At 38.6% G+C, this 13656-nt stretch overlaps 1 protein-coding gene across 2 annotated transcripts in view; it reads left to right on the top strand.

Annotated features, from left to right (window-relative positions):
* Window positions 1–13656, top strand: part of adamts18 (ADAM metallopeptidase with thrombospondin type 1 motif, 18) — a 127884-nt gene that overhangs the window by 108772 nt on the left and 5456 nt on the right. For both annotated transcript variants that reach the window (XM_038267332.1, XM_038267333.1), the window contains 3 exons: window positions 9232–9302; window positions 9460–9625; window positions 13388–13586. In XM_038267332.1, the coding sequence (XP_038123260.1) occupies window positions 9232–9302; window positions 9460–9625; window positions 13388–13586 (436 nt within the window). The remainder of the gene's footprint in view (window positions 1–9231; window positions 9303–9459; window positions 9626–13387; window positions 13587–13656) is intronic.

Here is a 13656-nt window from a genome sequence, read left to right as displayed (position 1 = left end):
AGAGGGCTACTCTATCTTAAAGGAATAGTACACCCAAAACATGATTAGCCTTCATTTTCTACTCACCCCCATGCTGAACAACACTCTGGAGTACTTTTTTGATATCTCAAATGCATCTGGAGATCTGGGAGGCTTCTTGCTTTCTGCTGACATTCAAATAATGGAGGTCTATGGCGCCCGAGGCAGAAAGGTCCATAAAAGTCCACAAAAAACGTGTCAATATTCCTCCATACTGCTCGTCCAATGTATTCCAAGTGTCCTGAGTGGGTAGCATCCAGAATTTACTCGAAACGAAGTCATTTAGAATGTTTTTAGAGCATAAACAGTAGTGTATAGGATTTCCTGAAAGCGCGCACATGCGCGTTCACGAGCCTACGGCAACCGTGGCAGACCAAACCAGATGAAAGTGCGCATTCAGCTCGGCAAAGAACTCATGCTCTTCCTCAACACTGAAGTCCTCAGACATTTTTCTTTCGTTGTTTCTTTCTTTGCACAGGTAAACAGCACATTTCTTCTTCTACGCTTGCATTATTGGCAGAGCAGACGCTGAATGCGCACTTTCATCTGGTTTGGTCTGCCGGCTTCCGTAGCGTCGTGAGCGCGCATGTGCGCGCTTTCAGGAAATCCTATACACTACTCTTTATGCTCTAAAAACATTCTAAATTACTTTGTTTCGAGTAAATTATGGACGCTACCCACTCAGGACACTTGGAATACATTGGACGAGCAGTATGGAGGAATATTGACACGTTTTTGTGGACTTTTATGGACCTTTCTACCTCGGGCGCCATGGACCTCCATTATTTGAATGTCAGCAGACAGCAAGAAGCCTCCCAGATCTCCAGATGCATTTGAGATATCAAAAAAGTACTCCAGAGTGTTGTTCAGCATGGGGGTGAGTAGAAAATGAAGGCTAATCATGTTTTGGGTGTACTATTCCTTTAAGCAGAGATTCACTGTTAATAAGTAGGTAATGCTGGGGAGGAGTCTGGTCCTGAATTATTTATACTGTTTAATGACCACAAGGATGCAGAATGCACTTTATATTGTTCTTTTTTAAAATATAAAATCTAAAAATTGCTCTTGTTATCACCTGCATGGCGAAGCACTGTCAGTTCCTCTGCTGAGGTCAAAAAAAGAAAACTTTATGATTTAAAAAGTCAAAAGCTATTTTATTGACCAGAAGCTGTTCTAAAATGCTGCCTACAGCACAAAGTCTCTCCCAGCAGATAGAAACATAAAACTAGATCACAGATTTGGTCCACCCAACTGAAACGAGGCGACAAAAAGTCTGACAGTCTGTCAGAGCGACATACCCTGACTTTAAATGACAGCTTTACATCTCTCTACATTAGAAACCACCAAGATTTCGCATATTTCAGCCATGTTTTTCAGAAACCTAAAAGGTTCCTTCATTTGTTATATCTTATAGATATATTTGATAAAATTTTAATAAACATTTATGCATTTAAATGGTAAATGGCATGTACTTATATAGCGCCTTTATTCAAGTTAGGAGACCTGACCAAAGCGCTTTACACTACATTCATTCACCCATTCACACACACACTCACACACTGATGGTGGCAAGCTACATTGTAGCCACAGCTGCCCTGGGGCTCACTGACAGAAGCGAGGCTGCCGTACACTGGCGCCACCGGGCCCTCTGAAATTTAATACAGCTGGAACAAAAAATAGTTCAGATATAATGAAGCACTATTTTATTCTTAAATCGACATATTGTATAATAAATATAGCCCTTCATGTTAAGGAGAGATCCTTACGGAAGAGGATTAGGGCCACTGAAAAAAAACAAACAAAGTTAACTGATTTTTTTTTTTTTTTTTATTTCAGTATAGTATGGGAAAAAAGTCAGAATTCTAACTTTAATCTCAGAATTCTGACTTTTTTTCTCAGAATTCAGTCAGAATTCTGAGATTAAAGTCAGAATTCTAAGAAAAAAGTCAGAATTCTGAGACAAAAGTCAGAATTCTGGGACAAAAGTCAGAATTCTGAGATTAAAGTCAGAATTCTAAGATAAAAGTCAGAATTCTGAGACAAAAGTCAGAATTCTGAGATTAAAGTCAGAATTCTAAGAAAAAAGTCAGAACTCTGAGAAAAAAGTCAGAATTCTAAGAAAAAAGTCAGAATTCTGAGATTAAAGTCAGAATTCTAAGAAAAAAGTCAGAACTCTGAGAAAAAAGTCAGAACTCTGAGATTAAAGTCAGAATTCTAAGAAAAAAGTCAGAACTCTGAGAAAAAAGTCAGAACTCTGAGATTAAAGTCAGAATTCTAAGAAAAAAGTCAGAATTCTAAGAAAAAAGTCAGAATTCTGAGACAAAAGTCAGAATTCTAAGAAAAAAGTCAGAATTCTGGGACAAAAGTCAGAATTCTGAGACAAAAGTCAGAATTCTGAGACAAAAGTCAGAATTCTGAGATTAAAGTCAGAATTCTAAGAAAAAAGTCAGAATTCTGAGACAAAAGTCAGAATTCTGAGATTAAAGTCAGAATTCTAAGAAAAAAGTCAGAACTCTGAGAAAAAAGTCAGAACTCTGAGATTAAAGTCAGAATTCTAAGAAAAAAGTCAGAATTCTAAGAAAAAGTCAGAACTCTGAGAAAAAAGTCAGAACTCTGAGAAAAAAGTCAGAACTCTGAGAAAAAAGTCAGAACTCTGAGATTAAAGTCAGAATTCTAAGAAAAAAGTCAGAATTCTGAGATTAAAGTCAGAATTCTAAGAAAAAAGTCAGAATTCTAAGAAAAAAGTCAGAACTCTGAGAAAAAAGTCAGAACTCTGAGAAAAAAGTCAGAACTCTGAGAAAAAAGTCAGATCTCTGAGAAAAAAAGTCAGAATTCTGACTTTTTTCCCATGTTAAACTGAAATAAAATTTAAAAATCAGTTAACTTTTTTTTTTTCAGTGGCCCTAATCCTCTTCCGTAGATCCTCTTGGTACAAGAGAAAACTTTATTGTTTCTTATAAAATCGCTGCTTAGAAATGAATTATTATTCAGTTAGATTAATTCATTAATCAATAACCTGCATTTCAAATCTTAATCTATTTTATCCAAATTTTAATCAGAGGAGTGACTGGGTATTTATTTCAGACTGTTGGTTTAGGTTAGAACAGGATATACTGAGTTTTTAACATTCAGAATAGAATAATTAATAGAGTTAACCAACTAAACTCACATTATAGAAAAGAAAAGCATAAAAGAGTTACCAAGGTATGTATCTGTTAACTTTAGAGAAGTTGTCGGCATTAAAGATATTCATTATGTGTTCCACAAACTTTAAACGATAAGACAAAGAAAAATAGCTTAAAATAAAATTTTAAATTATCCTCTGGAAGTTGCAAACCATTAAAGGAACTTTTGTCTACATGCAAAATCCTCTTTATAATCAGGGTTCGTACACCTTTTCCAAAGTCAAAATCAAGCACTTTTCAAGATCCATTTAAAAACTTTTTCCAGCACCTTACGCCACCGTAAAATACATACCAATACATAGTCAAAATTATTATTTAGTCTTTTTATCGCATTAAAAGAGATGCTATAAACCATCAAAATTGTGTTAGCAGAAGGATCAGATATTTAAGCAAAACACAAGTTTTAATTTTTCAGAATGTGTCAGAGTCTAAGTAGACGTTGCTTGATATCTAACCTGCCTGAGACAATGTAAAAACAGTTACCTCGTACAAAATCACTCAACAGGTTCACTTCACTTTCAATTAATTTATTGAAAATATAAAAATGCAAACATTCGTCTTTGAGGTAGACAGTCAATCAGATTCACCTCATTGACCTTTTTTTGACAATATTGTGCAAATCAAAATAATTTGAGTTGTAAAATACACAGAATTAACAACACAAAATAGTGCAAATGTATATGTGGCAAAAAATGCTACATGTGCCAAGGCCAAAAGTGGCATTTTATGTACACTTACCGGCCACTTTATTAGGTACACTTGTCCAACTGCTCGTTAACACTTAATTTCTGAGCAGCCAATCACATGGCGGCAACTCAGTGCATTTAGGCATGTAGACATGGTCAAGAAAATCTCCTGCAGTTCAAACCGAGCGTCAGTATGGGGAAGAAAGGTGATTTGAGTGACTTTGAACGTGGCATGATTGTTGGTGCCAGAAGGGCTGGTCTGAGTATTTCAGAAACTGCTGATCTACTGGGATTTTCACGCACAACCATCTCTAGGGTTTACAGAGAATGGTCAGAGGAGAATGGCCAGACTGGTTGGAGCTGATAGAAGGGCAACAGTGACTCAAATAACCACCCGTTACAACCAAGGTGGGCAGAAGAGCATCTCTGAACGCACAGTACGTCGAGGCAGATGGGCTACAGCAGCAGAAGACCACACCGGGTGCCACTCCTTTCAGCTAAGAACAGGAAACTGAGGCTACAATTTGCACAAGCTCATCGAAATTGGACAATAGAAGATTGGAAAAAACGTTGCCTGGTCTGATGAGTCTCGATTTCTGCTGCGACATTCGGATGGTAGGGTCAGAATTTGGCGTCTACAACATGAAAGCATGGATCCATCCTGCCTTGTATCAACGGTTCAGGCTGGTGGTGGTGGTGTCATGGTGTAGGGAATATTTTCTTGGCACTCTTTGGGCCCCTTGGTACCTTGGTACCAATCGTTGCAACGCCACAGCCTACCTGAGTATTGTTGCTGACCATGTCCATCCCTTTACGACCACAACGTACCCAACTTCTGATGGCTACTTTCAGCAGGATAATGCGCCATGTCATAAAGCTGGAATCATCTCAGACTGGTTTCTTGAACATGACAATGAGTTCACTGTACTCAAATGGCCTCCACAGTCACCAGATCTCAATCCAATAGAGCATCTTTGGGATGTGGTGGAACGTGAGATTCGCATCATGGATGTGCAGCCGACAAATCTGCGGCAACTGTGTGATGCCATCATGTCAATATGGACCAAACTCCCTGAGGAATGCTTCCAGCACCTTGTTGAATCTATGCCACAAAGAATTGAGGCCGTTCTGAAGTCAAAAGGGGGTCCAACCCGTTACTAGCATGGGGTACCTAATAAAGTGACCGGTGAGTGTATATGGTCTATAACCTCAAAGTGCATATAGAAACATCCCCCCGAACCGCCATCTTTACCATGAAATGTGGTGAAAATATGCTTTGCTTTGCCTCTCAGGCAGGAAAGATGGTCAAACAACAAAACATTTTTTAAACAAATTATTGACATGTTTCACTTCCTTCCACAGTACAATTAGTATTTATTTGTTTATGAAATCAAATATCTATGCAACTCAATAAACATGATGGTTATTCAGAGACTTTTAATACTTTAGCAAAGGTATTTCTAAGTAAACCAGCAGAGCAGCTGTAGTCTATGTGATTTCTTTCTGCAGACGGCATTTTGTTCTTTAAATAGAGTAGACTGTACCTCACACATATCATCACAGGCTTCAGGCCTTTCCTGGTTTTCCAAGCATTTATCAGTCATTAATAGAGAAATTCATTTCAGAGCAGTGAAGTAGTTTCCACATATTAATATGCAGGGCAGCTGGATTCATTTGAAACTATCATTAGTGCTCAGCTTTACCTCCCTGCTAGAAGATTGGTGAAAACAACAAACAGCAAAGAACAACCTGAGCTGAAAGCAGAGACCGTCGCTGAGATGAAAGCAGCTCGCAGTGAATATTTCAGCTGCCTGATCGTCCCCTATTCATTTATCCAATTTCATCTAGTAAACAGGATTTCCCCCGCTATACTTTCAATATAGCCGTTCAGGCAGGTAGGTTTCCAGTTGAACGCTTTTCTTGTTCTTTGAGCTCTGCTACACGGCTGTAATAATGTGATCGTGAAAAATAATGAACAGTTATAATGAGCTATCAGAGATGGTGGCAGTTGTTAGCTTCAAATTAAAAGCCGCCTCACTGTGCTCTGAAATATCACTAACACACTGCAAAAACGATCTAGAAATAAGTAAAAATGTCTTTAATTGAGTATATTTACCCTTAATTTGAGTAGGTAGATAAGATGATTTGCCAATGGAGTGAGCATTTTTACTCTCAAAATAAGATACTTTGACAATATGCACTTGAAATAAGGGTTAGGGTTTTTTTTCTTTGTTTAAATGTAAATTGTCTTGTTCCATTGACTTATCTAGATTTAAATCTTTTCAAGTGCAGGTCTCCTCCGGACCCCCAAATTATATATATTGTATGAAATAGTGTTCTATCAAACTGGTCCTATAGTCACTCTATTACAGATGGAGTAATGTAACTAAAGTAATCCCTCCCTGGGATTATCAAAGTATTTCTGATTCCTGGTTGATGGGACAGGTGTTGTGAATGAAACGGTCACTGAATGTGAGCATTGATGACTGAAAGACATCTTATGCCTCCATTTATCTGTTTACTACAGTCTGCTGAATTCATGTTAATGTGGATTTAAAGACATTTCAATTAGTGGAAAAAATTGCACGGGGGAATAAAAAAAAAAAAAAAAAAGCCAAAACTTTTGCGACCCTGATGCAGTTCCTCCGTGGACCCCCAAGGGGGCGCGGACCCCCTGTTAAAGACATCCAACTTAAACCATCAAATATAGGAATTGTTGTAACTATAAAACATTATTTAAGATGTGCATGATATTATATGATTTGTATGCAAAATGTTGCAGCGTCTTTCCTAAATAGGAAGAAGCTTCTTAAATATGTTTTCCTTTATTTAGGTTAAATCTGCCAATGTTTAATATGTTTGGCCAGGGCCTTATAGATAACCTACAGCACTTGTCTGTCTGTTGCTATTAATCTTTGTTGGAGACTGAGGTAATGCATCAGCCAGCTCCTGGGAAGCCATACGCAGTGTTGGGAAAGTTCTCTTTCTACGTGAACTAGTTCAAAGTTCAGTTCACACATTTTAAAATGAACTAATTCAGTTCATAGTTCATAATTCAAAATTTTGAACTAAGTTCACAGTTCCAAAAAATGAACTAGTTCAGTTCTTTTTTTTTTTTTCATATATTGCTCAATTACACCATAGCCTACTGTAGAACCACAGACAGCAATTATTTTATCAGTTGTAAATCTGAAACTGTGCGTCAGATTTCATCTTCATATTCAGTTTTGAATCCTTATCCAACCAGGGTTTACAGGTGCTGGTCATAAAATTAGAATATCATGAAAAAGTAGATTGATTTCAGTAATTCCATTTAAAAAGTGAAACTTGTATATTATATTCATACATTACATACAAACTCATATATTTCAGATGTTTATTTTGTTTAATTTTGATGATTACAAATGACAACAAATGAAAATCTCAAATTCATCATATCAGAAAATTAGAATATTACTGAAGACCAATAAAAACAAAGGATTTATAGAAATGTTGGCCAACTGAAAAGTATGAACATGAAAAGTATGAGCATGTACAGCACTCAGTATTTAGTTGGGCCTCCTTTGGCCTGTATTACTGCAGCAATGCAGCGTGGCATGGAGTCGATCAGTCTGTGGCACTGCTCAGGTGTTATGATAGCCCAGGTTGCTCTAATAGTGGCTTTTAGCTCTTCTGAATTGTTGGGTCTGGTGTATTGCATCTTCTTCTTCACAATACCCCATAGATTTTCTATGGGGTTAAGGTCAGGAGAGTTTGCTGGCCAATTAAGAACAGGGATACCATGGTCCTTCAACCAGGTACTGGTAGCTTTGGCACTGTGTGCAGGTGCCAAGTCCTGTTGGAAAATGAAATCTGCATCTCCAAAAAGTTGGTCAGCTGCAGGAAGCATGAAGTGCTCTAAAACTTCCTGGTATGTGGCTGCGTTGACCCTGGACCTCAGAAAACACAATGGACCAACACCAGCAGATGACATGGCACCCCAAACCATCACTGACTGTGGAAACTTTACACTGGACTTCAAGCAACGTGGATGAAGTGCCTCTCTTCTTTTCCTCCAGACTCTGGGACCTTGATTTCCAAAGGAAATGCAAAATTTACTTTCATCAGAGAACATGACTTTGGACCACTCACCAGCAGTCCAGTCCTGTTTCTCTTTAGCCCAGGCAAGACGCTTCTGACGCTGTCTGTGGTTCAAGAGTGGCTTGACACAAGGAATGCGACAGCAGAAACCCATGTCTTTCATACGTCTGTGTGTGGTGGTTCTTGAAGCACTCACTCCAGCTGCAGTCCACTCTTTGTGAATCTCCCCCACATTTTTGAATGGGTTTTGTTTCACAATCCTCTCCAGGGTGCGGTTATCTCTCTTGCTTGTACACTTTTTTCGACCACATCTTTTCCTTCCCTTCGCCTCTCTATTAATGTGCTTGGACACTGAGCTCTGTGAACAGCCAGCCTCTTTAGCGATGACCTTTTGTGTCTTGCCCTCCTTGTGCAAGGTGTCGATGGTCGTCTTTTGGACAACTGTCAAGTCAGCAGTCTTCCCCATGATTGTGTAGCCTATAGAACTAGACTGAAAGACCATTTAAAGGCTTTTGCAGGTGGTTTGAGTTAATTAGCTGATTAGAGTGTGGCACCAGGGGCCATCAATTTTGAACCTTTTCACAATATTCTAATTTTCTGATATGATGAATTTGAGATTTTCATTTGTTGTCATTTGTAATCATCAAAATTAAACAAAATAAACATCTGAAATATATGAGTTTGTATGTAATGTATGAATATAATATACAATTTTCACTTTTTAAATGGAATTACTGAAATCAATCTACTTTTTCATGATATTCTAATTTTATGACCAGCACCTGTAAATCGGATAGCAAAGGTTCTTTAAAGAAGATTTTTACAGAATAAAATCAGGTGAAACGAAAACTTTCCCACTTGAGGAGTTCTGGATAGAGCATAGTGAAAGTCAAAAAAGGTTTTTATCTGAAATGCAAAATATTTATGTATGTATGTGTATATATATATATATATATATATATATATATATATATATTTTTTTTTTTTTTTTACAATTTTTGTGTACTTATAGCTATAAATGGGTTGTTCTCTCAGCTAAATGCTTGTTTTAGAGTCCCTACACTCCAAATAACCAATCATCAGTTTCTAAATTAATATAAGAATTAATTAATTAATTAAAAATTTAAGAATGAAGAATTAATTGAAGATTTTTTCAGTAACAGATTAATCATGATTAATTGTTTCAGCCCTACCTGTGATATTTGCTGTGATATGAACCCTGTACAGGTGATCTGCTAAATATTCCCTCTCCTCTGTTTCAGTGTTCCAGGTCCTGTGGCTCCGGCATACAGAGAAGAGAGCTTCGCTGCGGGGAGAGAGACTCACAGGGAGGGTATGAGCCTTTGACTTCTCACCGGGGCTTTCATCCCACTCGAATACACTGGCACAGACACTTGAGCCCCGGCTGCATCATCCATGTGGATTACCTTTAAACCGGAGAGCCTGTAGGGTCGGCTTGTTTGAGTTTCCACTGTGTTTGTTTTGCTCAGGTACGTGCAGTTTCCTGTACGGCGCTGCAGAAATATTGCCAAACCTTCAGTGGATCTGCAGCAGGTCTGCAGCCGAGCTCCGTGCCCAGAGCTCCCCCGGGAGGCCTCAGGTAGAACAACCTTCAGCGGCGGGGTGTCAGGCTGGTACCCTTCTCCCTGGCAGCAGGTACACCTGTTCATACTTGGTTTGCAAACTGTATAAAGTAAAGACTTTTAGGCTTATAAGAGGGTTCTAGTAAATCATCTAAATCAGAGGTAACCAATTAAAAATCAGGGGGATCGAATAAAGAAAATCTTCAACCATTTCAGAGACATTTTTAACTATAAACTTTTACTTTAAACAGTATTTAACACTGAAATAAAATGTGGTTTTTATCCCTATCATTGCATTTTTATATAAAAAAAAATATTTAAAAAAATAGAATATTTTCCCATTTTAAAATCAAAATTGTTTTTGAATTAGAGAACAACAATCGTTCAGTTTGGTATATAGACAATTTCCTGATTCCCATATTTTCTCAAACCCCTGAACTGATCGTTTGTTTTTTTTCTTTCTTTTTTCTGTCTTAATATTGGCAGTGGGCTTTAGGCTGCCCTGCAAGGCTTTAAACCTGGGTTTAAATGGAGACTAAGCCATTCTCAAGCACATATCAAGGAGCTCATTTTGAGCCTGGATCCAGATTTATTGCTGATTCTGTTCATGGTGGAGAATCCTGCTTCACAGCAGCAGGTTGAGCCAAACATCCTCTAAATGTGCAGGGTCATCTTTGAGCACGCCATTTCACTTTTCTTTCACCAGTTCACCACAGTTCTTCCAGCAGTCCACACTTTCTCTGCTCTCTTTTTCTCATGGTCTTCTCCTTCTTTCCCATCGCCCGGCTTGCCACAGGTTTGCCTGCTGTGTCTAAAAGTAGCAGCAGCAGCAACCCAGACTGACAGCTTATTGGCTCATTTGGATCACGTGCAGCCTGGAGCCGGACGCTCCGGAAGGCTTTACCGTATTAAGAGGAGAAGAGGCGCAAGTGAAATTAGACACTGTCATCTGACGACATGCGGTAATTTATAAATGTTTTAAATCCGGTCCGGTTTAGCCAGCAGGTGGATCCGGATCCACTAATCCGTGACCTCTGATCTAAATCATAAAACTTTTTAACTAAATTAAAAATACTGTGTAAAGGTCATGTTTTTATCTATCAGTCTGTTTCAAATACTATAAGGAGATGTCAGGATTGGCTTTTATGCTCTAATAGGAAACCTCTGGCCGTTATAGACGGCAGCTGCTGTAAATCACTTTTTGATGAGTAGAAATGGGGTTTAAATGCGAGGCAGACTGAACCTTTGATCCGTTTGTTAGAAACAAACTACATATCGTTTATTGGTTCTTTTCAAATCCCAGCTAATGTCATCTCAATTCTTATTTATTTATCTTTATTTAGTTATGTGTTTTTAAGAAGCCAGGCTGGGCTGACTTATTTTATCTGGGAACTAACTGCTGGAAATATTCCAGTTATTTGTTGATCCAATCATGAATTTAATATTTTCTAGCGTTGAGCCTGAGAAAAGCTGTGAGCAGCTGGAGAAGAGATAAGGCTGCAGGAGAGGTTCGACTTCCAGCAGGGCAAATAAACCAAGAACAGACCTACAAAGAAAGAGTTTGGATCAGGGAATTTCAAGTTTTTAGAACAAGAAAAACATCAATGAATACATGTGCAAAAAAAACAGAAATTACCAGTAAAATAGCATCTTGACAAAAAGTTATTTTTAGCCCTAGTAAGTTAAAGACGGGGAAGAATCAGTGCTTTAAATTTTACTTAAAGCTAAAAAAATTTAGATTTGAAAATCTGCAGAAGGTCTGTAGATAGTTAGAGGTTTAATTAAACTGAACTCTCTGAACAGAAAATCCAATATTTACTTAACTTGCCTTTAAAGGCAGGTAAAGCTGCAGCAAAAACAAAAATATTTACCTCTAAATATTTTATTTGCATGCGCTCCCCATGATCTATTTGAATATGTTGTTACATGTTTTATGGAATGCAAAAGATAAAATTTGATAAAAATAACGTTGCTCAAGTTCCAATTCCAGAGTAGGGGTGGGTATTGGCAAAGAAGTCATGATTCGATTCGAATCACGATTCACATGCCACGATGCCTTTCTATCACGATGCTTGAAACATTGCGATGCGTTGCGATATTTTCACTGAACACTGTAAGAAAAAGATACAGCCCTTACCAGTGGCTGACTGGCTGGGTGTGATCTGGATCGTGTCTTCAATTGATACATAACTGAAAGCAACTGAATTCACACATAGCTGTATTTATTGAAACGACTTTTGGAGGTGTTGCCATGAAAACAAATACTGGACAGAAATATTACTATTACTGGCGTGGACACACTGACAAAAAGATCTTAGGATTCATCCAACTTAAAATAACAAAATAAGGATAATCAGTGCTGTTTACATGGCCTCAGTGGTCCTTTTGCAAATGACGTGCATCATATCAATTTCATTTTTACCTTCTTTGTTTTTAAAGCCAAAATGCATCCAAGCAGGGCGAATTTTCTCAGTCTCCTCCATATTTTGTTTACGAATGACTCGTCGCAGTATCCCGCGGCCAGAAATGCTTGTGACACAAAGCAGCGGGCGTCAACACATCCGCAGCGACATCTGCTGGACTGGAAGTTGTATTACAGTTTGGCTGATGTGCGCCAACCATTCATGTATTTTATTTGTTCATTTTTATTTTTTATAATCGATTCTTGCCTTAGATCACAAAAAAATTAGAATTGCGATGCATCGTCATGACGTTTACTTTGCACACCCTTATTACAGTGGTGGGAGGAGCAGAGCACAGGTAGACAACGGTGATAATACTCGGGTCACTGTAACTAATCCGTCACAGTTTATAGGTTTTTAGTGGGTTTTTTTTTTTAATATCCAGCTAATTTATAGCCAAACTCATTATGACTAACAGTAAAGGAAATAGAACAGTTTTAGAACCATGTGGTTCTAACGGCTATTAATGAAGTAAAAGATGGGATTTCTGATTTGAAAAACATTCTTCCACATTTTTATTTCTAAACTTTGGTGTTTAAACATGCAAACCAGGCATTGAATAAAAAAATAAAATAAACATTATGAGGTAGGAAACTACCACCAAAGCAGAACTGCTTCACCCGGCACCCATCATCTATGTGTTTAACACAGAATCACCTGATACTTCTATCTAAATATGAGCTTCTCCTGTAAAAGTAGTTATAACTGAGAACAAGAGAAATTCATGAAATGTATTTTCCACCCGACTTCTCTCATGTGATTGATTTCGCTTCATCAGACTCTGTTCTCTGGAAATCTCTGGCATAAATAAATCAATTTTAAAGCTAAGCTTGAACTGCTTAGTTCAAGACATTGGACCCTGTGAACTGGATCCTCAGTGTTATTATCTCCCAGAGATGGACTGTACAACGTAGGTGGAGCGTTACTCACACATGTAAGCTAGCTGTATAATAACAGCCATGGGGAATGGGCCTCCACTCTTACCCAGATTTTCTTTTTTTTGCTAGAAGGTTGTGTGGCCTAACTGTTGCATCATTTATTATGCAAAAAGTCTTCAGGCTCAGTGTCTTATTCTGCTTGATCTTAAGCTCGGGATGCCTGTACGCTCGGACCAGGCAAGATGTCTCCTGACAGCTTTGCTAGAGGGCGAGAACATGCTGCTTGGGATATTGGTGTTCATCTGTTCTCGCTCTCTGCCTGGACTTTTCCTCCATCCATCCATTCCTCTCCCCTCCCTCCTCTGTCTGCTCTCATCACAAATACTTCACAGCAAATGCTGCAGAGTTTCTTCTGTTTGTATTTCTCTGATGATTGCCTCTTGGAGATGCATATTCATTTGTTTTTGCCTCATTGCTGCTTTCCCTCTGCTTTAGTGCTCGGTATCCTGTGGAGGAGGGGTTCAGACTCGAACCATCCAGTGTCTCCAGCAAGGTCGGCCTTCAGCTGGCTGCCCGGCCCACCAGAGGCCCGTCACTTCTAGGGCATGCAACACAAACTTTTGCCCTGCGGCTCCCCCAGCTCCTGCACCACACCCCGGCAACCGTGTTCTGTCTGCTGGACCCATTCTGAAAGGTGAAGTCTTGAGCTTTTAGTACAGGTTTCTGGTTTTACTAAGGATGCATCTCAAGCCCAAATTAGAGCC

The sequence above is a fragment of the Cyprinodon tularosa genome, unplaced genomic scaffold, assembly GCF_016077235.1.
Source record: "Cyprinodon tularosa strain WSP-4 unplaced genomic scaffold, ASM1607723v1 ctg67, whole genome shotgun sequence".
Taxonomy (NCBI): domain Eukaryota; kingdom Metazoa; phylum Chordata; class Actinopteri; order Cyprinodontiformes; family Cyprinodontidae; genus Cyprinodon; species Cyprinodon tularosa.
This window is presented reverse-complemented; position numbering and strand designations above follow the sequence as displayed.